At 53.4% G+C, this 27,955-nt stretch overlaps 1 protein-coding gene and 1 long non-coding RNA gene across 6 annotated transcripts; both read right to left on the reverse strand.

The window, feature by feature from the left end:
- Positions 1-1,692: 1,692 nt before the first annotated feature.
- LOC146427508 (uncharacterized) lies at positions 1,693-3,275 on the reverse strand. Its single transcript, XR_014856369.1, has 2 exons — positions 2,515-3,275; positions 1,693-2,419 (listed from the first exon to the last, which is right to left on the reverse strand). It is a non-coding gene; the product is annotated as an uncharacterized LOC146427508 (long non-coding RNA).
- A 531-nt stretch (positions 3,276-3,806) lies between these two features.
- TECTA (tectorin alpha) lies at positions 3,807-27,944 on the reverse strand. 5 transcript variants are annotated; one of them, XM_085082000.1, is made up of 25 exons: positions 26,310-27,944; positions 25,722-26,093; positions 24,315-24,379; positions 22,670-22,803; positions 21,190-21,477; positions 18,560-18,697; positions 17,832-17,997; positions 15,669-16,081; positions 14,819-15,389; positions 13,722-14,314; positions 12,753-13,326; positions 11,455-12,065; positions 10,545-11,106; positions 9,640-9,839; positions 8,478-8,861; positions 7,960-8,246; positions 7,591-7,871; positions 7,356-7,466; positions 6,796-6,998; positions 6,310-6,473; positions 5,967-6,215; positions 5,353-5,515; positions 4,971-5,058; positions 4,773-4,889; positions 3,807-4,390 (listed from the first exon to the last, which is right to left on the reverse strand). In XM_085082000.1, exons 3-25 carry the CDS (start codon positions 24,376-24,378, stop codon positions 4,290-4,292), a joined length of 6,462 nt encoding a protein of 2,153 aa, XP_084938126.1. In that variant the 5' UTR covers position 24,379; positions 25,722-26,093; positions 26,310-27,944; the 3' UTR covers positions 3,807-4,289. The 5 variants fall into 5 exon arrangements, 4 of the variants coding, with proteins under 4 accessions (XP_084938126.1, XP_084938127.1, XP_084938129.1 ...); XM_085082001.1 differs by lacking the exon at positions 5,353-5,515 and having other exon boundaries at positions 25,722-27,944; XM_085082003.1 differs by lacking the exons at positions 3,807-4,390; positions 4,773-4,889; positions 4,971-5,058; ... (1 more) ...; positions 5,967-6,215; positions 6,310-6,473 and having other exon boundaries at positions 6,832-6,998; positions 7,324-7,466; positions 25,722-27,944.
- Between the last annotated feature and the right edge of the window lie 11 nt (positions 27,945-27,955).

Consider the following 27,955-nt stretch of genomic DNA (forward strand, 5'->3'; position numbering starts at 1 on the left):
CTAAAGTAACCTCAAAGTTTTCAGGAAAATCTGAGTTTGAACTCTAATAACCCCAATGACCTATAGTAACCCCAATGACCTAGAGTAACCCCAAAATGACCTCTAATGACCTTGAAATGACCTAAAGTAACCTCAAAAATGACCTAAAGTAACCTCAGTGATTTCTGGAAAAACGGAATTTGACCTCAAGTAACCTAATGACCTATAATAACCCCAATGACCTAGAGTAACCCCAAAATGACCTCTAATGACCCCAAAATGACCTAAAGTAACCTCAATGGTTTCTGGAAAAACTGAGTTTGAACTCTAATAACCCCAATGACCTATAGTAACCCCAACGACCTAGAGTAACCCCAAATTTTAATTATTTGGGGTTACTGTAGGGCAAACACACTCTCACCAGAAAACATTGGGGTTACTTTAATTCATTTTTGAGGTTACTCTAGGTCATTTTGGGGTCATTAGAGGTTATTTTGGGGTTACTCTCGGTCGTTGGGGTCACTATAGGTCATTGGGTTACTTGAGGTCAAACTTGCTCTCTCCAGAAAATTTCAGGGTTACTTTAGGTCATTTGGAGGTCATTATAGGTCATTTTGGGGTTATTATAGGTCATTGGGGTAACTATAGGTCATTGGGTTACTTGAGGTCAAACTCAGTTTTTCCAGAAAATTTTGGGGTTACTTTAGGTCATTTTTGAGGTTACTTTAGGTCATTTGGAGGTCATTAGAGGTCATTTTGGGGTTACTCTAGGTCGTTGGGGTTACTATAGGTCATTGGGGTTATTAAAGTTCAAACTCAGTTTTTCCTGAAAACATTGAGGTTACTTTAGGTCATTTTTGAGGTTACTTTAGGTCATTTGGAGGTCATTAGAGGTCATTTTGGGTTACTATAGGTCATTGGGGTTACTTTAGGTCATTGGGTTACTTGAGTTCAAACTCCATTTTTCCTGAAAATTTTGGGGTTATTTTAGGTCATTTTTGAGGTTACTTTAGGTCATTTGGAGGTCATTAGAGGTCATTTTGGGGTTACTCTAGGTCGTTGGGGTTACTATAGGTCATTGGGGGTTATTAGAGTTCAAACTCCGTTTTTCCAGAAAATTTCAGGGTTACTTTATATCATTTTTGGGGTTACTTAACTCATTAGAGGTCATTTTGGGGTTACTGTAGGTCATTGGGTTTATTAGAGGTCAAACGTGTTGTCTGCAGTCCACTTTGTGTTACTTAGGTCATTTTTGGAGTTTATTTGATGCCAACAAGTAAAATTCAGGGTTTGTCTAACTCACGTGGTTAATTCGGTGTCACCCAATTAGCAGGGCTGATCACTGGCTGTCCCTTGTGGTGTCCCTGGTGCTGGAACCCCAATCTGCTATCCCTGAGTCTGTTCCTTTTCATCCCACAGCATTCCTGGATCCATTTCCTCTGTCCCACAGCCTTCCCCTGCTTCCCACAGTGGCTTTCCTGCCAATGCCATGCCCACCCCACATTCCTGGTGACTTTGGGTTCCTCTGTCACCACAAGTTGTTCCTAACAAGCTCTCCTGGTTCTCAGTTCCTCCTGGCTCCTCTTTGCTCTGGGGATGATGAAATTCATCATTCAAAGCTCTCTTTCAATGTGCCTCTTCTGGCTGAATCTCTGTCCCCCCACACCTTCACCTTCTGCAGATTTGGGGTGGATTGAAAGGACACCAAAACAGTTTGAAACTTTGAACCAACTTTATTGCCCTGACAATCATTAACAGCACACAGCACCCAGAGTTGGGTTTGAATCATTGCCAATACACAGGTAAATAATCAGTCTTTAATAAATAAATTAGCCAGGAGTGACAATAAAATCTGCAAAGCAAAACATACTTTGTGAGTTTAGGGAGAGTTTTGGTGGAGTTTTTTTCTTAGTTTGCTTTTTAAACACAGCTGTAGTATTTTAAAGTCTTGAAGTCAGGTTGGCATCATCTGTGTATGATTAGGATGATTTTGAAACATTAAATTACAACCTGAAGAGCTTAACATCAAAGAGAGTTGGGCATCTAAGGACCAGTTTTACAGACTAGTCTGGATTTCAAGTAGCAAAACCCAGCTGTGCTTCATGGTAAAGAGTTCAATGGGGTTTTGAGGAGGAATTCTTCCCTGTCAGGGTGCCCAGAGAAGCTGTGGCTGCTCCATCCCTGGAAGTGTCCAAGGCCAGTTTGAATAGGGTTTGGATCACGCTGGGATAGTGGAAAGTGTCCCTGCCCATGGCAGGGATGGGATGAGATGATATTTTAGGTCTGTTCCAACCCAAACTGTTGTGTGATTCCATGATAATTAAGTCCCACAAAGGTGTGGTCAGCACTGTGGTCAGTGCTGTGGTCAGTGCTGTGGTCAGTGTTATCCCCACAGTCAGGCTCTCCACTCCCCATCACTATCTGGACACTCTGCCAAACCCTATAAAGAGAAAAAAAAAATCATTACCATCACCACAACCCACTTGCAGTGCTCCCCACCACCCCACTTGGCTCCCCCACGGCTCAGTTACCCACCTGCTCACCCACCAGGGCCAGCCAGCTCCATCCAGGGATCCTCTCCATCCTCGGGGTGTCCCAGCACAGCCTCAGCACCACCCCAGTGAGCAAAGACACCCTCGGGCTGCAGTCAGTGACCTCAGGTACAGCACACCCACACTGCTTAATCCCTCAGCAGTTCATTAATGAACATCGAGATAAGGCCAGGAGACACAGCCCGGGGGAGGAGGAGACAAACAGAGACTGGAGAGAGAGCCAGGAGAGCAAAGAGGGAGATGCAGAGGGCAGAGGAGCAGAGGGCAAATTTGGGCAGAGAGAGGGCAAAGAGCAGACACAGAGCAAAGGGAAAGAGGCAGATCTGGCTGAGGAGCACAGAGAGGAGCAGACAGCAGGGATGAGAGAGGGATGGCAAAGGAGCACAGAGAGAGCAGAGGGTGAGGACAGAGGCAGCAGAGGCAGATGGGAGAGGCACAGACTGGGAGCAGAGAGCAAAGAGGCACAGAGATGGGGGAATGAGGCAGGGGAAAGCAGGGAGGCAGTCACAGGGAGAAAAGAGGGACAAAAGATAATTCAGAGTTAACACATCCACACACAAAAGGCAGGGAGGCACAGACAGGGAGCTGAGAGGCACAGAACATGCAGAGAGTTCCCAACATCCTGCTACTCACCTCTTCCCTTGAGGCAAGGAGAACCAGCTGCCCTCCTGCCGCCCCACAACCCCCATCTCCTCTGCTCCTTCTGCCCTACATCCCAGCCCATCCCATGGCAAACCTGCCAGACCTGCTCTGCCCCTGCCTGGCACCCCAAAATCCCCTCCCCACCCCTCCCAGGGACTCCCTGCAGCCTCGGTGTCCCTCCAGCCTGGCTGCTGCTCCCCAGCCCTGTCCCCATCACACAGGAGCCGCTGCTTACGAAGGATTACAACACTTTTTATTCCCACGCAGCCGTTTCACAGAGTACAAACACAAGACAAGACACCAACACAGACAGCCCCCCCACACCCACCAGCACCCCCAGGCTGCTCCCTGCTCTCCCACCGGGCACCCCAACCCTGCTCTGACCCTCAGCCCTTGTGCACCACGCGAACACGGCGGGGAATTCCATCCCTCCTTCCTCTGGCTCTTGTTCCTGCCCACCAGAAAGCACCTCTTCCCAAGTATTGGCACTGGCTGGTCACCACCACGGCACAACACCAAGATTTCCAGAGCCCCGTGGATGAGTTTGGCTCTCTGAACCAAACCTCAGCACCACCTCTGCTGCGGAGAGTCAGAGGGTGACACGGTCCCAAGGTGTCACAACATCCAGTGATCTGTGCCCCAACACCTACCTCAGGTCGAGTCTGTGAGCTCAAAAGGCCCCGCTGGCAGCTGCCAAGGACAGTGGGGACCCACAGCTGTCCATGTGAGGGGACAGCATGCTCCACCCTGTCCCACCCTAGTAATGGTGGTGTGAGCCACCTACAGTGCACCCCACAAGGGAAAGCCCGGGGAAAAGCTGCAAAACCCCTCTTTGAGTTCACACCAACAATGCAAAGCAGCAAAGAAAACCCCAAACCCCAGTCCCACATCACTGCTGGTGAACATCCAGCTCTGTCTCGCCGTTTTCACTGTTGCACCGGCGCTGTCACCTTCACATCCAGGTCCGTGTTCCATGGCTCTCCAGGTGACATCCCTTTGCCTCCTCGCGGCAGGGCCGGGCTGGCAGCAGCGTGGCCACTGGGGGGGGGCTGTTCCTACCCTACAAAGACTCAGGCTGGCGCGAGAACAGTTTTTGGCTGGGCGGCAGGGCCGCGCCTACGAGGTCAGGTGCCGTGGGGCTGAACGCAGCCACAGCCACAGCTGGGCCACCAGCAGGAGGGTCACTGGGGCACGGTGCTCCCCTGAAGAGCTGGAGGCTGCCAACACAACAAGATCCACATCAGAGGGGGTTCTGGCACATGTGCAGTAGGTGCCTCCCTCCCTGATGCCCCTCAAATCATTCCAGCCTGGTGCCCACCTGAGTGCCCGACCTCACTGCTGGGCCACCATGGCATCTACCCCATTCTGCACCACATTATGGAGCATCATCTCCCTTGCAACTGCCTGCTAGCCCTTCAGAACCTGCCAGCAGTGGTGTCACAGCCTTCAGGTGACAGGGACAGGGCACACCTTGCTCCCTGCCCTCCCCACCCCTCCTGTTTGTGACACACTGCCCACTTCCCCATGCTGATCACCCCACAGCCCCTCAGTTCAGGGATGGAAGTCCCCTGCCATGCCCACCCCAAGCCCAGTACTTGCCCCTGCAGCTCTTGCCGTCCCCCTGCAGTGTCCCTGTCACACAGCTGCACAAAGGCCCGTCCGCCCGGCTCGTGCAGATCTGCTCACAGCCGCCATTGTCCTCGCACCAGTCTGATCCTGGGCACAAACAGGGACACCTGAGCTGTGATCCTTGGGATGGCAAACATAGCCCCCCAGGCTTCCTTGGGTCACACTTACGCTTCCTCCTGATAGGCCCCACTGAGAGGATCTGCTCCTTGGACTCCTCAGCGAAGGCGCTGGCCATCCTCGCGTGCTGAGGGCAGTTCTGTTCAGGGATAAACACCACCTCTGTCACCCTCAGCCTCTGCCCGTGCCCTCTCTGTGCCCCTTCAGCTGTCCCAGCTCCCAAAGGGACCCTGAAACCAGGCTTGAACAGCACAAGCCCTGAGGTGACCTGCCTGTGACAGAGCATCTCCTCCCCATGCCTAGAGGGACACACAACCCTCCCATCTCACCCCTAGAGCCACATCTCTGGTCACCTCTCCGATGCCACATCAGCAGGACTCATTGCACTCTGAAAGAGCCCTTCAGATCAAGCAATCCACCCCTCTGCACTCACAATTTTGCAGGAGTACTTCTCTGAGTCACAGAGGGAGACGGCGCAGTGCAGGTGAACCTCGTCGTAGTCCCCGATGAACTTGAAGACGGTGACGTGGAAGCGACACGTCAGTGACACCCCGTTCTCCTCTATGCCAATGGTGTTGTCCTTCATGTTTTGGCACCTGTGCAAAGCACTGATGCTCAGCACCACCCTCGAGGGGCCCCTGTCCCTGTAAGGTGTCTCACTCCAGGTCCCATGGCTTGTCTGACAAGGGCGTCATGCCCTGCCTCTGTCACCTCTCTCTGGCATTTTCAGCTTCATTGTACTCCCACTTCCCAAAATGCCTGTGCCTTGATCCATATCCCACTCTCTCCCACAGACAAGTGTTGTCCACAGCATTGATTACACAAGGAAAGTGATTCTCTTTGCATCTGGTACTCTGTCACACGCAGGGCTATGTCTACACCAAGCAAATTAACTCCTGCACTAACAACACTCCTCCTCAGCCTTTCCAGATTTTGTTCAGCCCTCTCATTGGCCAGCAGACCCCTGCTCCAAGTGATGCCACCACCCTTGGAGCACCAACAGACACCGTGAAAGCCAGCAGGATGTGCTGGCCCATGGCCACTCACCCTCCCTCGATGATGAAGTAGCGCAGTTTGTCGTTGCTGTCCCGCGAGGGGGTGGCGTAGCACTTGTTGAGCATCAGGATCAAGTGGTTGGAGTCAGCCCCCACCACAAAGACCCCCACGTAGAGCACGTCCCGGGTGGTGAGCACCACCTCGCCCTGCCGGTACGGGTGCTTGTAGGACGAGTTCTTGTACAGAGCCATCTTGGTGGTGAAGCTCCCTTCCTGCGTCGGCACTGTCAGGTTAATCACACTAATGATGATAAAAAAAATCCAGGCTCAGATGGAGGAAATTGAACTCCCACATTGCTGCCTCACCCGTCCGTGTAACAGGCCCTGGCTCGTACCTGAGCATTGGCCTCACAACTGAATCCAGGGAGATCTTGATGTCCAGCTCATAGGCACAGGAAAACTCCACGTTGATGGTCCTGTCACGGGTGATGATGTTGCCCGTGTTGTTGGCACTCTCGATCCACACCGTGTTCTTGTACACTATGTGAGTGCTGTTGGACTGCAGAGGGAACACAGGGCACTGCTTAATCCCAGCTGTACCTGCTTCCCTGCTCCTAATGAACACCTCTAAATGAGCCTTGGACTCTGCTCCACAGGGGCTCCACTGCCCCTCCACCTCTGGCCACAAAGGGTATGGAAGGTGGGGCTTGGAACTGCATCCTTACTCTGCAAAACCTGCCTGCATTCTCCTCAACCCCCAGACCATCAAAGCACCTCCCAAGCATCACATCACTGACTTGCCCCAACCCTGGTGTTTAGCTGGGCTGCAGGAGAGGACTGTCCCACTCTCCCAGCTCTGTTTGCCTCATGTCCCAGCTCACCTGCACCAGGTTGCCACAGTTGCCTTTGGTGTTGTTGATCTGGAAGGAGATGAAGTCCTCCCCTTCGATGCCCGGGCAGTGGCGGTCGTTGACCCGCACGCCCTCACGCTCAAAGCCCAGCTGGAACAGCTTGCACTTGGAGATGGACACCTCCATTTGTGCGGCTTTGCAGGTCACCTCTGCATCAATGATGTCGTGGGTGGCTAGAGGAGAAGATGAGACAACTTTAGATCCCTGCAAATGTCCCCTTGGCACTTCTTTCCAGCACCAGAACTGGGCTGGGATTGTCTCCTGTGGTGTGCCCTGCCTGTTCTACATCCCTGCTGCTCAAAGTGCTCCCAAGACAGAGATGCCTATAATCTACACCCCAGAAAAGCTGTTCCCTGCTCCCTGCTCCTGTTCTGAACTCTGCATGACCATCTGAGCAGAGGTCACAGCCCTTGGCACATCCCTTCCCAAAGCCCCGGTGGCACAATGGCCCAACATGGAGCTCAGCACTGACCCCACAGCCAGGAGCAGAGGACTCACTGTTCCCATAGGGCCAGGAGCAGAGGACTCACTGTTCCCATAGGGCGGGGGCTCGATGCAGCCGCACAGCTCCCCGCCGTTGTCCAGCTCGCAGGTGCGGTTGGGGCAGTCGGCGCCCACGCAGGGATCTTCCACCACTCCTGCTAAACAGCACAAGACACAGCACAAACACAACCTTTACCCTCAGACCACAGGGCAGCCACCTCCGGCCCCTCTCCCCAGAGGGACTCAGCTCCCCTCGACCTGAACAGCCCCTGGTTCTCTTACAGCAATTCTCCTTCTCGATCCACTCGGTGCCCAGGATGCCAAAGGTCCGGCAAGCCTCTCCGTAGGCAGCCAGCGAGCCGCACAGCTGGACCTTCTTGTGGTTGTAGCAGCCATCCAGAAAGCAGGACTCATAAAAGGGCAGCGGGTCCAGGAGGCCATAGCAGGGCTGGAAGAAGCCTTTCATGTCGGTCAGCTTCAGGCAGTAGCTGTCACTCTGCAGCTCCTGAATCTGGACGTTGTCACAGGAAGCAGCGTATTGCGAGTACTGCAGCTCGTTGCAACTGTGGGCAGCAGACACATCGTGGAGGCTCCAGCCCTACTCCCAATTCCCACTCCCACATGGTGGGAAAGGGCTGTCTGAGCACTCACCTCTTCTGCATGCCGTTGGTTTTCCAGCTCTGCGCCAGCACCACGCTGCTGACGGCCGGCTTGCCCCGCAGCGTGGCGTAGTCGTCGGTGCGGTCGCCATTGAAGTTACCGCAGAGGCCACACACCTTGTTCTGCAGCCGGTCCCCGATGGTGATTTTGATGACGTTGAAACCGTTGTAGCGGATCTGGATGTCAGGACTGGAGTCGATGACCAGGAAGCCCTCCTGGCTGAAGATTTTGGTGGACAGCCCTGTGACGAAGGGGATGCTCACTTGGCTTCCATTCACCTGGCACGAGAGAAGACACGAGGCTGAGGTCCCTCCCATATCCTCTACTTACGGGTGTGGGCACAAGCCACTCATAAATGATTCCACAACTGCTTCCCACTGTCCCAGCTGTGAAAACATCAACAGTTGTCTGGGGCCCTTGTGGAGACCATCATGCAGCCTTGGAGTGGCATCTACTATCACCTCCCAGCCCCACTCTGGAGGGGCTGAACACCCCTGATGAGACCTTACCTTGACGGTGTTCCTGTCACTGATGAGGATCTGCTCCTCATTGATGTAGAAGTACACAGGCGAGATGATGGTGAGGTTGGGCGAGGACCACTTGTCGAAGTTGATGATGAGCTGGAAGGAGAAGTCGGGCAGCTTCTGGCAGATGGTGGAGAGGACGAAGGCGCAGTTGGCAGGGAAGCGGAGGAAGGCGCCGTCGAAGGTGCGGAAGACACCGCCGCCGGCCGCCAGGCAGAAGGAGCTGCGGGTGCTGAAGCAGCCACGGACACCGTTGCGCAGTGCACACTCCTCGTCGGACTTGCAGTGCCGCGGGTCACACTGGATCAGGTTGCGCCGGAAGCAGCGGCACCGCCGCGTGCAGTCACCGTTCCAGAAGAGCTGCTTGGGCTGAAAGAGGGACTTGTCACTGGCCACCCCAACACCCTCTGAGGAGGTTTGGGACAAGATTTACACCCCTCTGTCACACGGCAAGGAAGAGCAGGCAATGAGGGCAGAGGAAAAGGTGCAAAGGACATGCTGGCAGCTTGCACCTACCTGGCGACATCTCTGCCACCCACAGCCTCCCTCACCTCTTGTGCACACACAGAAACCACAGTGCTAAATATCTCCTTGGCCTCTCCCTTGCACTCTGCCAGCCACCAACCCATCTGCAAGGAGCCCCAATACTGGCTCCTCATGGGGCAAAGACACCTCACACAGAGCAGTTTCACTGGCACAAAATAGAACCCACTGTAACATGAGCAACGCTATCAGCACACCACTGTGCTGCATCAAACTCCTGAGTGACATCCAGTAGCTAAGAAAAAGCAAATTTAATGTGAAACAGCAAATCTGTGATGTGTGAAATACACAGAATAATGTGATCATACAGTTCCGGACTTTGGCACTCACCAAAGAGTCTTCCCAGACACCAGACTTTCCTCCATCCAGCCTCCACCAACTCCCAGCTGTGCTTACCTTCACCCAACAATTACATGACAAAAACCTTCACCCAACAATTACATGACAATTTTTTTTTGATAGAGACTCCCTGTGCAGCACACCATGGAAGGACATCCCTCTCCTCTCTAGTCCTGCTGCCAGCCCATCCTGACTGTCATCCCAGCTCCAACTCCACCCACAAATACCATCCAGAGGGAGGGAGCAAGCCCAGAGAGCCACATACCTCATAGTATTTGCCATCAGAGTAGCAGCCACAGTTGTGGGGCAGGATGCAGCTCTTGCCATTGAGGACATAGCCAGGGTCACACTGACAGCCCTCCACGCAGTAGTGGCTGCAGTCGCTCTTCAGGCGGATGGCAGCACATCGGGGCTGGCACAGGGACACGCAGCTCTCGTAGTGGCTGTTGGGGGGACAGCTGACAGCTGAGCAGGGGACAAAATAGACACAGATTAGCTCCATGGACACAACCAACCTGGCTCCTCACTGGGACTGATTCAGACCTGTCATGCATGGTGCCAGTCAGTGGCCTCACCACCCCATGAGAGCTGGGCCTCTGAGCCATGAGCTTGCTTGTTAGAAGGGGAAAACGACACAAATTTAATTTTCAGTCTCGTTAGCAGAGACAATTACTTCCCATCTGATTTGCCAGACAGATTGGCTGCCAGGGAGGCGTGTGGTGCCCATCCTCAGGAGTCTGATTGAACAGAACATCATCATCTTATTGACAAGAGACTGCAGCTTCATTAGAGCAAACACGCACTGCTGGCTTCAAGGCTGACTGATACAATCCCTGGTTAACAGTGGGAGGTTGGCTGATGCCTTCTGAGCTTGAGGCTTCACCTTTCCCATCCCTGTACCATCTTAGCTTGAGGTTTCACCTTTTCCACCCCTCTACCTTCTGAGTTTGAGGTTTCACCTTTTCTATCGTTGTACCTTCTGAGCTTGAGGTTTCCCTTTTTCCATCCCTCTACCTTCTGTACCACACGCAGTTTGTAACAATTCCAAGAGAATATAATCTCCCAGACTTGATTCCCCAGCAACCATGGGAGGGATCACCTGCCAGGCCATTGCCTCTCGCTCCCTGGCACCCCAAGAAAAGAAGGGCCTGGAGGCAGGGTGTCACTTACAGCACGAGGTGAAGTTCCTCCAGCCAGTGATGGCAATGCCCTGGGTCTGGCACGTGCTGGCGTAGTTCTGCAGCCAGCTGCAGGCTGTCTGCATGGCCCCACCATCCACACAGGTGTCAAAGAGGCAGTTCTTGTAGAAGAAGCCAGGGTTAATCTTGCTGTGGCACTTGGCAAAGACACCGCTTTGGCTGGGGATGAGGCTGCAGAGCTGCTGGGGCTTCCAGAAGCCTTCCACCTTGCCGCAGGCCGGGCAGCGGTCACCACAACCCACGCGGCAGAAGGCGTCCCGCTTGGCCCAGCTCTGCACAAAGTCACCAATGCTGGCGGCCGGTGTCCCTCCTGCGGCCACCAGGTCGTCCTCGGGGTTGCCGTTGTAGCGGCCGCAGAGGCCGTAGGTGAGGTTCTGGAAGCCCCGCGGGATGGTGACGGACAGGAAGGTCTTCCAGTCGTATACCACCTTCAGCCCGAAGTCAGTCTCCACCACGATGTGGAAACCAAAGGCAAAGATGTTCACCTTGCCCTGGCCCAGCTTCAGCGGCAGGTAGAGACGCTCGTCGTTGACCTGCAGGGAGGGAACAGGATGCACTGTGAGTGGGAATGGTGATGGGAGCTTACACAGAAGGACACAAATGGGAGAAGGACATGAAGGACACACAGAAGGACACAAAAAGTCCTTCCACAGAAGAACTCAGCATTCTCACAGCCAGGTCCCTGCTGACCTCACTCCACACCCAAAACAGGGCAGCCAAGATGGAAACCCCTTCCAAAATCTGTGCCTAGCAGCAGCCATTGAGCCCAAGCACAACCTGAGCCCCCAAAATCCTTGCAAGGCCTCATGTCTAGGGAATTGCTCCACAGTTTGGGACCAGAAAGGCAGAAATAACCACAGTCCTCGTGGCCCTGCACTCACCAGCACAGTGTATTTATAAGCACGGTGGATGACGATGTTGTAATTAAAGACCTCCACTACAACTTGTTTCACCCACAGGGCCAGAGAGGTGTCCCGATCCTCATTCTTGGCCGTGACAGTGAATGTTGGGAACGTGTCCGAGCGCTCCACCCTGGGCCGGGAGATGGTGGTGCACAGCACCAGCTCACAGCTGCTCTGGTAGTCAAAGGCATAGCCATCAAAAGTCAGGTAGTGCCCGTAGCCCGAGATGATGCAGGAGGCGTCGGTGCGGACATGGCAGTAGTAGAGGCCGTTCTCCTCCAGGCAATACTCATCATCCTTGCAGGACACATTCTCGCAGTACACGCTGTTGTCCGAGCCGTTGCAGTAGCAGAGGAAGTGGCAGGAGATGTCCATCCAGAAGGTCTGGTTGGTGGCCAGCTGGCGGCCCTCGAAGTTGCAGCCGCACTCGCGGCGGGGGATGCAGCGGGTGCCGCGCAGGGCGAAGCCCTCGTCGCACTGGCAGCCCTCCGAGCAGGTGTCCCTGCACACGGGGCCCGAGGCCAGGCTCTCGCAGGTCTCCACGCAGCTCATGCACTCCTCAAAGTGGCTGTTCTCCGGGCAGGAGAGAGCTGCAGGGGCGGCAAACACACAGCCTGAGCCCCCAGCTCTGACAGCATGGGGTGAGGAACAGGCAAAAAGTGGGTGGTGACTGATTTAGGGAGAAAAAGGGAAACAGTCCCAGCGTCTCGTGGTCTCTAGCTCATCCCATTCCCTTGGCAACCCCTTCTCTCAGCCATCACCCCCCTCACATCTCAGCCCTGTCCCACCACGTGCCAAGCACCGCATCCTCCTGTTATTTCCCAAACAAACACCTCTCTGAAACCTCTGAGGCAGAGACAGGCACAGCCTTCCCACCATCTACTTCCACACTCAGGATTTTTCACATTTGCTTCTGAATTATGAATGTTCTCCCATCCACGGCAAGTTTACAGCAGCAGCTAAAACCCAGTGTTATTCAAATTATCCTCTGGTGGTGGCGTACAGCACCGCCAGACACCATCTGCGGCTCGGGAACGCTCCTACACTGCACCATAAAACTTCTGCTGCCTCCTGAAATGCCACCCTGAAACCACTTCCCTGGGAAATCTGTCTGCTGGCACCAGAAACTACTGCCTCTGATTCCACCATCCTGCACAAAAAGCCGTTCCACCTCTGCACGCCCATAAATCCCCAACAAAAAGGACTCTGCCTGAGTCCCCTGGCTTCCAAACCCCCTTCTCCCCACCCTGGGTGATGGAAGGGTTTGGAGGACTCACGGCAGAAGCTGTGGCTCCTCCACTGGCCGATGTCCACGTCAGCGTTCTTGCAGGCGCTGGCGTAGCGAGCCACCGAGTCACACAGCTCGGACACGTTGCCCCCACTCTGGCACAGGCGGAAGAGACACGTCCTGTAGTAGGCTGAGACGTTGACCACGCTGTGACACTCCAGGAAGGAGCTGTTGGTGGGGTCATTGATGATGCCGCAGCTGGAGCGGCTCCGGTAGGACTTGAGCAGCTCCGAGTCGTTGTTGCAGGCCATGAGCAGATCCCCGCACTCCCCGTTGCAGATCTCATCAAAGGTGGTCCAGCTCTCCAGGAAGAGCTCCAGGTTGTCGGTGAACTTGCCCTTGGGCAGGTTGAACTCGTCGCTGGCGTTGCCATTGAAGAGGCCGCAGAGGCCGGCGGTGCAGTTGAAGTAGGAGGTGGACAGGCGGATCTCCAGGAGGCCAGAGTCATAGTAGCTGATGGCCAGGAGCCCCTCAGACTCCATCACGGTGCTGTTGTCAGTCCGGTAGATTTCCAGGCGCCCAGAGGGGTGGAAATAGGGCAGCTCCACGTCATAACCGTTCACCTGCAAGGAACAAGGTCGAGAGGCTTCAGGGAGGGTGATGTGGCTTTGCCCAACAATACTGTGCACATCAAACACTTCCTGACCCAGACCTACTCTCCAAGGCCCAGAGCCTCCTCTGAGTGAGGACATACAGCTGTATCTTTGATTTTTGCCCCACAAAAAGCAATTTTTCTTGCAGGAAAAAAACAAGTTGCAGGAGGAGGAGGAGGCAGGAAAGCCTCCTCAGCAAGGAGGAGGAGAAGTGCTGTGGCAACACTTCACAGGCACCTAAAGGGCCCCCAAGTGATGGTTCAAGTGCCACTCTGGTGTCCACAGCCACAGACCCATGAGCCCTTCTCCACTGGATCACACCACAAGCCACCACCTCCCACCTTGTCCCTGGGCAGCACTTTTACCTTAATGTCTGACAGCCTGGTGCCACCAATCTTCACCTCTTGTCCAGCCACCTGGACCCGCACCATACGCAGCCCGTTGGGAGCAGAACCGGCCTTCTTCTGGCTCATGTCCACCTCGAAGAAGTCTGTCCTCTCTGGGCAGGTCTTGAGCAGCGTGTAGGACTGTTCCAGCGGGTAGAGGAAGGTGATGCCATCAAAGGTCTGCAGCACCTGCTCCTGCCCCACCAAACACACGGTCTCCCGCTGCGGGTAGCACCCCCGGTACCCATCCTCGATGGTGCAGATCTCTCCCTCGGGGCAGGTGGTGTTGAAGCACCTGGCCTCCCCTCCAGCCTGGCAGTGGCACTGCACGGTGCAGTCTGGTGCTGCCCAGAAGGACTCCCCGACGGCGTAGTAGCGTCCATTCACGTCACAGCCGCAGCCCTGCACGGGCACGCAGCGGTCAGCGCTGAGGACGTGGCCCTCGGGGCACTCGCAGCCCTCGGTGCAGGGCGAGGTGCAGGCCAGCGGGGCAGTGAGGTCCGAGCAGGTGGCAGGGCAGCTGCTGGCACACACCGAGTACTGGCCGAGCTCTGGGCACTGCACGGTCACCGCTGTGGGAGCAGAGGGGTGACAAACAGAAGGACTATGTTACAGCACAATTTGGGGGCAGCTGCCACCTTCTCACTGACCCGCAGCAGGGACAACACTGAGTGACCCATGAGCCCTGCCTGATGGTGGGACTGGCCCCTTCATTTCCCTCCCAGGCCTTGCTGGGCTTCTCCAAAACAGCCCCAGAGCTACTGAGCTGCCCACAGCTATTTAAGGCCATGAGGAGGGCGGGCTGACCAACCAGCCCCCAGTCCAGTGCAGCCTCCTCCTCTCATCATGGTGTCTGGCAGCCTCCAGAGCAATGTGGATCTCCCACCTCATGCCTGGCTTGTGCCACACTTTTACTGGAGGAAGGGTGTGATGCCAAGGAGAGGAGGGACCAGTCGGCTCTCTCCCAGCTCGCTCCACCTCAGGCAACTCCCTCCCTTGGATTCCTTCCCCCTCCTGTCCCACACTACTGAGCACACACAAACCCTGGCACTGCTGCCCTCCTCCCAAACACTCACCGCATCCCGTCAGGCTCCGCCACTCTCCCACCGAGATGCCCAGGGCCTGGCACACGGCAGCATACGCCTGGATGGCCTGGCACAGCCCGGTGCCATTGTCCTTGGCGCTGCAGAGGTCGTAGACACAGCTGTGGACAAAGGCTGTGGGATCCACGACGGAGCTGCACTCCCAGAGGGGCCCCCCGGTCTTGTTGATGAAGCCGCAGTACTCGGGGGTGAAATACAGCGCCTCGGTGGCAGCGTCGCAGAGGCTGCAGTTCTCCAGGCAGCCCGTGGAGCACCTCCTCTCGGGGTGTGGCACCTGCCAGCTCTCGCCCAGCTCCGGCACGGACGTGGCCACCCTCCCGTCTGAGCGCAGGATGTCATCCTCGGGGTCTTTGTTGTAATTGCCGCACAGCCCGCATGTGGCGTTGATGTACGAGCCAGGCACGGACACGGAGGCATAGTGCTGTCCATCGTAGGTGACCAGCAGGCCAAAGTCAGTCTCCAGGGCGGTGGACAGGCCGCTTTGGTAGACCTTGATTGCGCCCAGTTCCAGGGAGATGGGCAGGGACACCACCAGGTCATCCACCTGTGGGGACAACACCCGGCGGCTGAGCCAGCATGTGGAACAGCAGAGTCCTCATGCTGGGACAGACAGGACAGCCTTGTTGTGGGGTCTTCGGATAGGGACATGCACAGAGGGACAGTCACTGCTAAGCCACAGGCATTTCCTGTCACCCATGCCCACTCCCCAGGACACATGAGGCCCAGAAGTGCCATCCCACGGTCTCCAGGCTGCTGTCACCATCCTGCTGCCACCTCAGAGGAGCCAACCTGGCAAGCTCTCCCCTCCCAGCAGAGCTCTTACCTTTGCCTTCCCAAAGCCGCCCTTGGGGAGAACAATCTTGTGCGAGTAGACCTCCACAAAAATATCCCTCAGCCAGGAGACGGAGGAGCCGCCTCGGTTCTCATTCTTGGCCTCCACGTTGAAGTAGGGCAGCTGGGAGCCTGGCCAGCACTGCCTGGCGAGGAGGTAGGAGCAGGAACCCTGGAAGTGAAAGAGGAATCCGTCGAAGGTGTGGTAATGTGGATCTCCGAACACCACGCAGGTGCTGCTCTCCACCGGCACGCACTGGAAGAATTTGGCCTTTGTCTCACACGCCTCGAAGGGCCCACAAGCAATGTCCTGGCAGAGGATCTCATTGTTGAAGTCCAGGCAGCGGCACTTGGTGGTGCAGTTGACGTTGTCCCAAAAGATCTCCCCTTGACGGAGAAACTGTCCTAGAAAGACAGAAAGGGAAAAACCCACGCTACATCACCCTTGAAACAGAAACGCACTCAGAGTGCACCCCTGGGGGGATCTGCTGGTGCTGTGATGGAGACAACCACCAAGGTGTCCTGCTGCTGGGCTTCTCAGCTGTTTTTTTGTGCAAACTCCCAGCAAGAGCCACTCAGCAAATCCCAAGCTTCGTTTCCAGTGTATGGTGCATCTTCTTTGAGTCCTACCAGTGCCACGAGTTCCTGGAATGCTGCGAGTGCTGTCACTAATCTGGGGTCAGTGCTGCAACACACAGGCTGGACAACCTGAAGGCTATTCCATGCATTTTGGACACCCACCACTCTGGTTCTTCAGGGTACAGGAGGCATTTGTTCATATTCTTAAGGGAAAAGTCCCATTTGGAGGCAGTTCCCAGCACTTTTGCTGCACTCGCACTGTCCTTCAGCTCTGTTGCCACTTCCACGATTCCCCTGTTCACATAACTCTGCCGGTCAAAAAGCCACTCTGTCATCAGCAGCCCCAGGAGCAATTTACTCCCATTCAGGATGAGCTTGTAGTAGTTACAACACCAAAGAGCTGTTGATAAGCAACTTGCACAGCATACACGAGGCCCAGTGTGAGTGCTGAGTGATTGCACAGCCCCAGACGGAGCAGACGTGTTACACCAGCAGGGAGGGAGCGGGTTTGGCTGGTGAGAGACAGGAGAGGCAGGGAGAAGGCTGGAGAACAAGGGTGGCAAGTCCCCGTGAGAGTTTCTCTCTCCTCCATCTGGCCATCTTTCACACTCCTCCGGCGCGTGGCTTCCGCCATGCGCTGCCTGAATTTACCTCTGCTAAACTTTTTGTTCTCTTCCCTGCCTCCTACCAAAAAAAAAAAGTTATTTTCCTCTTCCCTGCAACAAATGTCTCCTCTTGGCAAGGCCCACGCTCCAGCCATCCTGCTGTGGGGAATTTGGGAAAGGGGTGTCATTAGGATCCAACACCTCGTGCTGCATCTCTTCTTGTGGAGGGCAATCAGCTGTTCACCGTGGAATTTAAATCCAGTGCTGGGATCTACTCGAGCTCCTCTTGTCACCTGCAAAGCTAGGCTGGTTTCCAGCCCCTTTGCAAAGTCCAGCCTTTCTTCCTGGGGTCAGCAGCTGGAGCAGATGGACCCCAAACTGTGCTGGAGCTGCAAGAGCCTTGGAGTCTTGTGGAGCTTCTTCAGTACAGTACTAAACTAGGGCATAAAGAAGCCACGTGCCTCAAGTGTCCGTCAGCAAACGACAATCCTCTCCTGCTGGAAAGACTCCTGGAGCACCGTGGATGCTCCTGACAGTTTTATTTGTCAGATGGAAATACAATAATCTCTCAGCAGCAGAGTCCCTGTGCAGCCACTGTGTGCATCGATTAATCCCTTTATGGCCCCGTGCTGTCAGTGACACAGGCACAGACTCTGTAAGTGGTGCAGACACATGGCATTTGTCCTGCCTGGAAAACCTGCTGTTCCTCCTGCAGAAACGAGGGAAATGGCACCACAAGATCAGCTTCCCTAATTTATAGGCAGGAGGAAATTGCTTTCTCTGGGTCTTTCCTGTTGCCACCAATTATCACAGGAACTCGGAGATGTGCATGGACTGAACTCTCTTGTGTTTCTGTCCCTTCAGCTCGCGGGGATGCCTTGGCAAGAACACACATCATGCAGCACCCCAGCAGCATCACCTTTTGCTACACTGCACCCCAAAATCTGGGAACAATGCCATTCCTCCCTTACCTCTCAGGCTGCAGCCATTGGCTGGGTCTATTTCTCTACCATCTATTTTGAAAGCCCAGCGCCCAGGGACGTTTACGTTGGTTGTCTCCTCAATATTGACAATGTCTGGGGTTCTGGAGCCTGGCATGCTGAAAAAGTTGGTGAGGTTTCCACCATTGAAGCCAGCCTAAAGCAGAGAGAGAGCAAATTCCATCACCCATCTTGGCAACAGGAAAGCAGTGCTGCATTTCCTCCCTTCTCTGTTTCCCCCTGAGAGCTTCTTTTTTAGTTTCAACTGCTCTTTCCAGAGATTTCTGTTTTCAGGTAGCCTAAATTTCTTTTTTGGGTAGTTTGGGTGTGAGTGAAAAGCTAAACAGGCACTACAAGCAGAATGGATGTATATTTACAGACTTATGTTTGCACAGACACATATGTATGTACATATAGATCTAAGGCTGTGTGAATTGAGAGGCCAAAATAAAGTGGGGGAGCCTTGTAGGGAGAGATAAAGTCAGGAGACAATGTGGGGATGCAGGATTCCTGCATTCCTCACGCAGCAATGTCCCCTTCCTCATGCAGATGGACTGCCTCTGGCACTGCTGCCACCACCAAATTTTGGGGTGCTCATCCCACCGTGCCCAGTGCTGGGGATGACTCAGTGGCCTGAGCAAGCAGGGACACTTTGGGAAAGCCACAGACAGTCATCCAAGAGCCCCACAGAGATGGGGACAGGGGAGCAGGAGCCTCACCTGTGCCATCACCCCGCCGAGACCAGTGAGGGGATCCCCTCCGCTGGCTGTGCCCGTGGTCCAGCTGATTTCGTGGTAGTTAAATAAGGCAAAGGATGACACCCCGTCGCTGATCAGGACAGCCTGGAAGGTGTTCACCTGTGGAAAACCACCAGCACATTCACAAGGTGATTCTGCTTTTCTCCTGCCCTTCTGTTGTGTTCATCTCTGGCCTCGCAGTGAGGACCAGGAGTGGAACGAGAACCAAATATGCTTGTCCTTGCTGCCACGGCTCCAGCAGCTCCCATTCCTGCTCCTTCCTCCACCCGGGAGGGCGACAAGAGCATTTCTGATCCAAGGGAACACCAATAGATGGCAGCATGAGAATGAGCTCACAGGGAAGGAGCAGTGGGCAGGGTTTGGGTGGCTGTGATCTTTTATCTCCCATTACCCTATCTTAGCTTTATTCCTGCATTATCTTTCCTGGTTCCCTTCCACATTCATATCCTACAACACTGCTGAGGGTGGATTACATCCAAGCCAGCCATGTATATCCTGCACTTTGCTGGCTGCCAAATCCCCTCCCTACCTGCTCAATCCACTGCTCGTGTTCTTCCTTTCCCTTGAAATGACGCGGCATTTCCAGCCCACCAAACTCCAGGCACATTCCAGCCGGGATCCAGGTGGGGGGAGCCCATCTTCCCTTTTAGGGCTGCGCAGGAAGACAGAAGCAGCTCCTTCCCTTGAGATATCCCCTCTATCCATGCAGATCCAGCAGCAGAGCTCATCACTGGGAGCTCAGTCAGTCATTTCTCCCAGCTCCCTGCATTTTCCTGTCCTTCCCATCCCTGCCTTCGGACCATGCCATGATCATAGCTCCTCCTGCCCCTGAGCAAGCAGGATTTTAGCTGCCTCTCTTTTAATTAATTGAGAGAAGTACCTTGAGCTACCTGGACACTGCACACTGGGGAGGAAACCACAGCCACAGAAACAATGCCCAGGTGATTGGGAAAGCCATAGGAGGGCTGGGGGTCACTTTGCACCATATTCCATCCCCTTGGAGCAAACCCAGGATGCCCCAGAGGGGAGCCCAGGGCTGCTCTCACTGCCTGCATACCACAAGGGATGGCACCTCCAAGGCACATTAGGCCCCTGCCGGGAGAAATCTCCAACACGGAGGCGAAGCAGCTCTGGGAGCTGTCAGGAGAGAGAGAGAGAGGTGTGGGCAGAGCTGCCTCTCAGCAGCTGCAAATGGCACAGTTCACACCAGGGCAAGCCGGGCAGGAGCTAAAGCAGAGCCATCTCCACTCCTGCATCCTTTCCCTGGAATTCTGCCTCCTACTCCTGGCTTCCTCTTGCTCACCTTTGCCAAGTCTTTTCCGTGCTGGTAGTCACAAACACATCACAGTAAAGGCAGTTTCACTTGGAGAGTGCCACAACAGCTTTTCCATGCAGCAACAAACCCCACTCTGCTCAGCAGCCTCTTGGAAGGTGGCAGGAGGAGCTCCTGGCTGTGAAGCACCCTTTCTGTGCAACCAGCCCCTCAGAAAATGAACCTGTTAGCTCAGGTGACATCTCCAGGCAGCAGCTGCAGCGTCCCCGAGGCCACATTCCCAAAATTGTTTTCTGCAGCTTTTCTGCATTGCGATGAAATTCCTGCTTAAGTTGCATGGTGCTGTTCCTTGTGCCAACCCCGAGCCCTGGCTGCTGTTGAGCAGGAAGGCTGCTCTGTAGCACAATAAATTGCATTGTGTTGCAAATGTAATTCTTCAGGCAATACACGAATCTCTATATTGCTTGCCGTCTGCAAATATATATATATGTGTGGGGTTTTTTCTGCAAGTGCTGCCAGGACTCGCAAAAAATATGCATTAAATCTCAAGCTTCTCTAACAAATGGAAAAGAGCTGAACTGTTTATCAGAGCCAACTCCTCGAGACAGGAGAAGCTGGGTTTTGGCACTCACAGCACACAAGCTAATCCTGAGCAATCCAGACGATAGCTGGGATCCCTCACTGGCTGTTCAAGAATGGGTTGGATGAGGTTTGGAGCAGCCTGATCTCATGGAAGGTGTCCCTGCCCATGGCAGGGGGTGGAATGAGATGATCTTTTCCAACCCAAACCACTCTGATTCTATCTTCACCCCAAGCTCCAGCAGTCCAGCACACACCTCCCGACATCAGCTGCAGTGAGAGCTTACAAACTCACCAGATATTTCAAAGCTGTCCATGCCCTGACAAACATCCCACTGCCATCCCCATCCTGTGAGATTCAGCTCACACATTTATGGCAACGTGACACGGCCAAGTCATTAGCGTGACTCTGATCAGCGTGATCAGTCTCCCATGCAGGCTGGCAGCTGCCATCAAAAATATCTGCATTTGTATGTAAGGAAAATAACTACATTATGATCAAGCCAAAAAGTCCTAATTGGTGTCAGAGCCTTGCTTAGATCCACTGCCTACAAACACCGAGGAGGAGATGCTTTCCCTGGAGATTTAAAAGAGGGAATGAGGCTCCTCCAGGCTCTCGGGAGAGAATGAAAGGATGAAAAGGGAACTGAGGAGCAGGAATGGAGAGTGTCTCACTCAATTTCACACACAAATGATGGGACAAGACACAAAACACACCCGTGAGAAGCAAAACTCTTACCGGCGTCGTGCTGCTCCCCCCATAGAACGTCACCTCCTCCCAGGTGACAACGAACACCCAGGTGGCAGAGAAGGAGGCCATGTCCCTGAAGTGCCTGCGGATGTCCCTGGAGGCTCTCTGGAGCAGCTCTGGCTCTGTGCTCTCCCTGTAGAAGATCTCCCCGCGGATGCCGTTGTGCACATCTGCCCAGAAGGGCGCCACGAAGGCTCGGCCGTCGGTCAGCGGGAAAGCCTCGGGTGTGAACTGGCTGACCAGGGCGTTGAAGGAGATCACACCATTGTTGTTGACCTGCAAGGAGACCCCAGCTTGGTCTGAGCAAAATCAGCACAGAGCTGCTGGTTTGGCAGGAAGTGTGGGGTGAGAGTGATGCCTTAAGGATTTTTAGTTTCTGTTTCTCATGTATCTGTGGTTTTGGCATGTAGCTTTAGGTTCTATATAAAGTGCTGAAAACCTCTGTTCCCAGCATTTTAGACAAAACAATTCCTCTCAGGTGGAAAACCCAAGGACGCTTTGCTGCCTCAGAGCCCCAAAATATGTAACCAACAGTGAATTGGGGGAGCAAACTTGGGGTAATTGACATCATCACCTGAAGGTGTAATTGGAGAATTGAGGCTCAATATGCTAATAGACAGAACTGATAAAATGCGAAGAACTCAGAATTGCTCAGCCTTTGGAGAGAAGCTCTCAGCATTGAGAGATGTGGATGAGGATGACCCAGGTGGCTGCATGGAAAAAAACTGCCTTTGGTGTTGTCATCTGTGACAGATCCTGGGGCTCCCCAAGAGCAGGAGCCTCACCAGAGTCTGCTGAAGATGCTCCCCAAAACAACAAATTTTTGCAGAGCTTGGAAAACAAATGCCAGAGCCCTGGATGCTGGAATCCCCCACCCCACAAGGGTTGGAAATGGGATTCCTGCTGTGCACAAATACAAACTGGGGAATGGATGAGCCTTTGCTTCTCTTCTGATCCCACAGAACCCAGCTCTCCACCAAACTGAAGATGTGGGTCATGCTGACTTAAGCCCTGTCTAAAGTTTCAGGTGACTCCTCTCAGCCCAGCCCTGGTGTCCCCTTCACCTGGCTTTTGCTGTGCCATCACTGAGAGCAGCAGCAGCCTGTCCTTGTCAGGAGTCCCCACAAAACTGTTGTCCCTTTTCCCCTCCTGCAGGTCCTGCATGTTCTGGTTTCTTGTCATGGAACAGGAATAATGTCCCTCGTGTCAAGCCCTTAGCTTTGCTGTGCCATTTAATCACCCACAAAGAAAATTTATTGCCTTTTAGATTCCTTTCCCATGAACATTATCCCATTAAATACACCTTTGACTTTCTTAATCATAAAACCTATCAGTTCATGAAATCTAAGAACTTGTCAGGTAGCTGCTAATAAATCTTCCAATTCCTGATGACAGGCAGAGCGTGTTTAAAATGCAGCCATTAATGGCAAAGAAAAGGATGAAGGGAAGGTCTGCTTTCTCCACTTACATAAATGCTTCTGTAGGGGACTCCAAAAAAGATGAACGGCACGGAGATCTTGATTTCAGGTGAGCTCCCATCATCAACTTTGGGGGTTTTGGTGTCGTTCTGCCAGAATGGGTACAGGCGTGCCATGCTGTGAGCTGGAAGGGGAGGGACAAGAGTCCTCAGGGCAGTGCCAGGACAGTCCTGACTTCTGAGAGGCCACAGAAAAGAGCACTTTTGCCTCCCCTGGGACTGTCACCAAGTCATACCCCATGAGTCTGGGCTCAATTGGGACAGCAAGGACAGCAGGTCCATCCCCTTCTCCAGCACTGGCTGTTCCACACCAATTCCAGCCCCTCAAGCCACATTCCTGGCACTGTCCACCTCCCACCTGGCCCAGGGGACAGCCTGAGGGGTCACAGCTTTTCTGACATGTCCCAGCAAAATTAAGTTTCCTGCTAAAAGGCCCTGCCAGCGAACATAATTGTCTCTCCCAAAAGTACTCCAGAAGACGGTTTTGACACATTTCAGCCTGCTGCTTTTCCACCAGCTGAAAATCCATCAGCTTGAGGCACAACAGCCACTTCTGGCCTCTGGGCACATGTCCCTTCCAGTCCCAGCCACCACCAAACCTCTGCTGTCATTTCATGCCCTGTTCCTCCACTCAGCTCCTGCTGTGGCTCCTCACAGAGCAAAAGGGGATTTTTCTGGGTCTGCTTCCCCCTTCTCCCCTCTTTGATGTAGGAAAGCCTCACGACATTCAATCTGGGATGACAGAGCCCCCGGGCTGGGAACAATCCCGGCTCTGTTCCCCTGGATTCAGGACATGTTTTCATTTCCTGGGCTCTGCCCTGAGCTGTTGAGAGGCTCCCAGCTGAGGCCAGCTTGCTCTGTGCTCCCCTGGACACAGGAGGGGCTCTCCCTGCTGCCCAACCCTGAGGATGCTCCATGCTGGGAGTTAAGGAGTCACTGACTGACCCTTCACAAGCTCCAAATTCCCCTGGGGAAAAGGAGATGAGGGAAAATCTGGCCTAACCCAGTGGCATCCTGATTTCCTAGGACACTCGTGTGCCCTGAGTGCCCTGCTGGACATAAAGGGAGGTGGCATTGATGGTGTCCAAGCCACAGCCCTGTTTCCACAGGCATATCCAAAGGGCCACAGCAAAATTCCTCCTGTCAGCCAGGAAAATAAATAATTTCACAGCTGTTACACACCTGATGGGTTATCACAGCCACAGCACAGCTACAAGACATGGATTTTATTTCTTTTTTAAACAGGAGACTCAGCAGACACTCCTCAATTCTTTGGCACTACCAGTACCACACTACCACACCTGCCCAGCAGTCCTAACACAGAGACTTTCCAAACTCCTGTTTCCTCTGGAATGCTCCAAGTGCACACACAGCCATAGAAATGATCAACATGAGCATCCCTTAAGGTTCACCATCCCTCCCTCCCTCTCCATGGGAAACACTCAGTTCACCCTGGTTCTTGTCCTTGCTCCAGCCAAGGAGCTGGGGGTGTTTCTCAAGCCCTCTGGGGTCATTTTCCAAGCCCTCTGAGGGTGTTTTCCAAGCCCTTTGAGGGTGTTTTCCAAGCTCTCTGGGGTCTCTGGGCTCAGCCCACTGGGGAATGTTCCCCTCCCAGCACCCAACAGGAGTTACTCACCTCTCTGCCGCGCTGTTATCACCAAAAGGGCCACCCAGGCTCCCAGAAATGATCTCTTGTTCATCCTACAGGAAGGAGAAAACCCCAGCCATGCATCACATTGGTAGAAAACACATCCTTGAGGCGATTCCCAAAGCTGCCCACACGTGGATGTTTCAGAGCTGGAGGTTCCTCACCTGCCAGGCTGAAATGCCTATTTCATGGATTGGTGTGATGAGAATTCCCAACTGGTAACAGAAAATCACCTGCAGGCACTGCCAAAGGAAGCCCAGAACCACATGGAAGAGCTCATTTCATGTGTGGAAGCTCTCCTTATTCTCCTGAGGGCTTCAAAAGCAATTCCTGATCCACTCAGGGCAGGGATGGCCACTCCTGGCTGATCCCAAGGCAAGCAGCTCTGCTCCAAACAGGAGAGCTCTGGTGTGCTCTCATGATTCAGGGGCTTCAGCTAATCCTCAGCCCTGGCTGCCACCACAACCATCATTCAGGGGTTTGGATGAGCATGGAAGGAGAACAAACATTTACACAGCTGGGCAGCTCCTTGTACAGCAATCAATGAGAGGGAGAGAGAGAGAGGGGGAGAGAGCAGAAACAAAATGAAAGCGAAATCCTGTGCCAGCTTGAGTTCCTTCTGTGCCTAATGCAATTTGTTACTCGTTATTAATCCAATAGAAAATATTGCTAAAACACCTGCTTTGATTTCTTCGCCCGTCGACTGCGCTCATTCCGCACGGGCACAGCTCAGGGAGAGCTCCCAGGAAGGTCTGCTGTGCTCCCAGGGAGCTGGGAAAGGACATGGCCAGCTTCCTACAGCACCTCTGTGCATTATGGACAGCCTGGGTGTCAACAGCAGCCTCCCCACATTCCCAGCTTAAAAATCTTCCTACAAATCCCAGCGTTTCTTTGTGTTCTCCCCATGACATCCATGGGGATGATCCACATTTTCTTATGAAAAATGTGGATCAACAGATCCAGCTCCTTCTAAGAACACTCACAGAGCACAGGATTACAAGGGATAACATCCCATAATTTATTCCTCATCACTCCAGCTTGATTCCCATTATTTGGAAAGTTTGGAACACAGCGGAAGGAAAGTTCTTCCCTGTTCACTGCTCCACTCACATCAGCGCTGGTCACAGCGACCACATTCTCCATGGGGAAAAATTCATTCCACCAAGGAAAAGTTTTAGCACGTTCCCTGCCCTGGAAAAGTGAAAGGAGAGGGACAGAATTTTGTATAGATTGCAAATCTGAGCCACTGCAAGAAGAAAGCAGGCAGAGAGTGGCCAGTGGGGACTGTGGCAGTGCAAGGACAAGAGCGAAACAGGGCAGACAGCGAAGAACACCTTATTTAACACACCCCATCCAAAACTACACATTTTTAGGTATGGAAAAAAAATTACCAACCTGTTTCGTAGGCTAGAGGAGCAATCAGGTCTGAAATTTTAGACCAATCTCGGTAGAGCAGGGCGAAATCCTATGTCAATGGAGAATGCATGCCCGTCCTCCCGTGCCAACTCTTGCTGATGACTGAAACGATGCCTCGGTCCTTTGCTCTCCCAATTGAAAACTCTGTTTTCCTCAATGCTCTTCCAGGGCTGGAGCAGTGTTGAGTTGCAATCCCAACTGTTGTCCCTCTATTGATAACCAGCAGGCTAATCTGGAGATCAGATTCTGGCCTGGAGAGGGAGAGAAGCCTCTTTCTTCCCCAAAAGCTCACCCCCTTCAGGTGGATTCAGATGGAAATGCCAGCAAGCCCGAGCTGGCCTGGCGGCTCTGCTGCTCAGGGAAAAGAAAACCCAACCCTCAGAAGAATTGAGCCCCTTCCTCCTTTGTGTAAAAGGGAAAAAAAAAAGCCCATCTATATAAAGTTACAGGATTAGCATTAAACAGTGCTAGGCTTAAAGCGCCGTTCAAAGGCGCTGCCCTGAAGTTTCAATGGAGTTGCTTTGCCATCCAGGTCTTGCTTTTACAGGTGGAAAAGGGAAAACTCACCTAGTCCAGCTCATTCCCAAGCTGCTGGAGATGGTTTCCTTGCTGTTCCCATTTCCACCCTCTCTGGAAGGACTGGTGGTGGTGGGCAGTGTCACTGGGGGGCTGCTGTGGGCATTATTATCATTTTCACCATACACTGCAGTTTCCACAGGGATTTTCCCTGCCCCTGGCATCTGAGTTGATAGATATATAACTACCCTGAAGGGCATAAAGGGGAAAAATGTGGGCTGTGGGTGTAGCTGACCAAAACTCTTCATTTGAGCCCAATCTGTACCCCAAAAAAGATTTCAGCTGCTTTGAGTTGGTTCATATCCACATCAGGTGAGAGGGAGAGCTGGAATAGCAGCCAAGGGGTGAAGGGTCCATGTCAGAGCTGATTTTCCCAGCTCAGGTCAGACAGGCACTGCTCCAACCCCAGCAGTGGGAAAAGAGCCTGACCTTGGCATGATTTTCCCCTCTGACATTTTGGGAGGGCTTTTTACCCTGTTTTCCCTGCTAGGAGGTTGTTGTTCCTCTTGTGCTCCCCACCCACCCTGTGTCAGGAACAGAGAGGACACAGCAATGCCAGCAGCCCAACAAGAAGCCCAGACCTTTTTCCCCTGGGTGCTCCTGGCAGTGTGTTCACTAACTTCCCCCAAAATGGTGTTTCTTACCTCAGCAGTCTCTTTTAGCACATCAGGGCACCAGCAGCTCACTGCCTCCACAGCAAATCCCAGATTCTGCTTTCCCTCCATCCTCCAAGCATGGCCTTGCTAGCAGGAATCTTTCATTTTTACATTTATTTTTACCCTTTTCTAAACCAACAGCTATTTTAGGAGGGCAGGGGGATATCAGCACTGACTGGTATTCCAGAGGCAGATTACTTCCAGCCTCAGCCTGGCTCTTCCCTTCCCTCCCATACATTTTAAACGCTACCAGCCCCAGGAAAATCAATTGACTAGCCTCATTCTGTTTTGTAACACAGACAAAACTGGTGAAAATAGGTTTCCCTCTGCTCCTTTGTCAGTTTAATATTCTGGTCCTGTTTGTCCTGGGCAAGTGTACACTGATGAAGTTTGATTAGGTTTCACTGTCTCTTTGGGGAAGACTTTGTCTTCCAGCCTATTTTCCTTTGGCAGGGGATGTTCCCATCATGCAGTGCTGAACACATCAGAGCTGAACAACCAAACACTTCTTTTTTTAAGTCTTCTAGCAGAAAACCTCCTTTCATGTCTGACCTGAAGGAAAAACAAGCATTCAAAGATGCCACAAGGGCTCCTGTGGCTGCTTGACCTCAGCACAGCAGCGCCTTGTCTCGTTCCCATCTCAAGGGACCTGGCACAGCCCACGGAAGATGCCCTGAAATGGATTTACCCAGGAGCTGTTTCCCATCCAGAGGAGCATCTCTCTCCTCCTGCCTCTCCCCAGGGTCTCTTGGTGCAGGCCATGAGGGTGAAATTTGTTTTAACCCCAAGGCCAGCCCCACTGAGGACACGGAGCAGGTAAGAGAGCGAGCTCGAGCTTTATTCCTCACCTGGAAGTGGGGATGAGCCACAGTCATGGAGAAATCCAGTCCAGGAGAGGAGGAATAGGTCTTCTAACTCTGTGACTTCTCCTTTTGATGGGTGGCACCTTGCCCAGGTGAGGTGGCTGTACCTGAGCTCATG

Source organism: Lichenostomus cassidix, chromosome 24, assembly GCF_008360975.1.
Source record: "Lichenostomus cassidix isolate B80296 chromosome 24, HeHo_3.0, whole genome shotgun sequence".
Taxonomy (NCBI): domain Eukaryota; kingdom Metazoa; phylum Chordata; class Aves; order Passeriformes; family Meliphagidae; genus Lichenostomus; species Lichenostomus cassidix.

Bases quoted from the DNA above. Each gene is read 5' to 3' on its own strand.
- TECTA (XM_085082000.1), bottom strand. From the start codon at position 24,378: ATGAACAAGAGATCATTTCTGGGAGCCTGGGTGGCCCTTTTGGTGATA. The intron at 11,107-11,454 runs GTGAGTGCAGGG...CCCTCCCTGCAG, and splicing joins CTTATAAATACACTGTGCTG to GTCAACGACGAGCGTCTCTA. The intron at 7,467-7,590 runs GTAAGAGAACCA...TGTGCTGTTTAG, and splicing joins GATCGAGAAGGAGAATTGCT to CAGGAGTGGTGGAAGATCCC.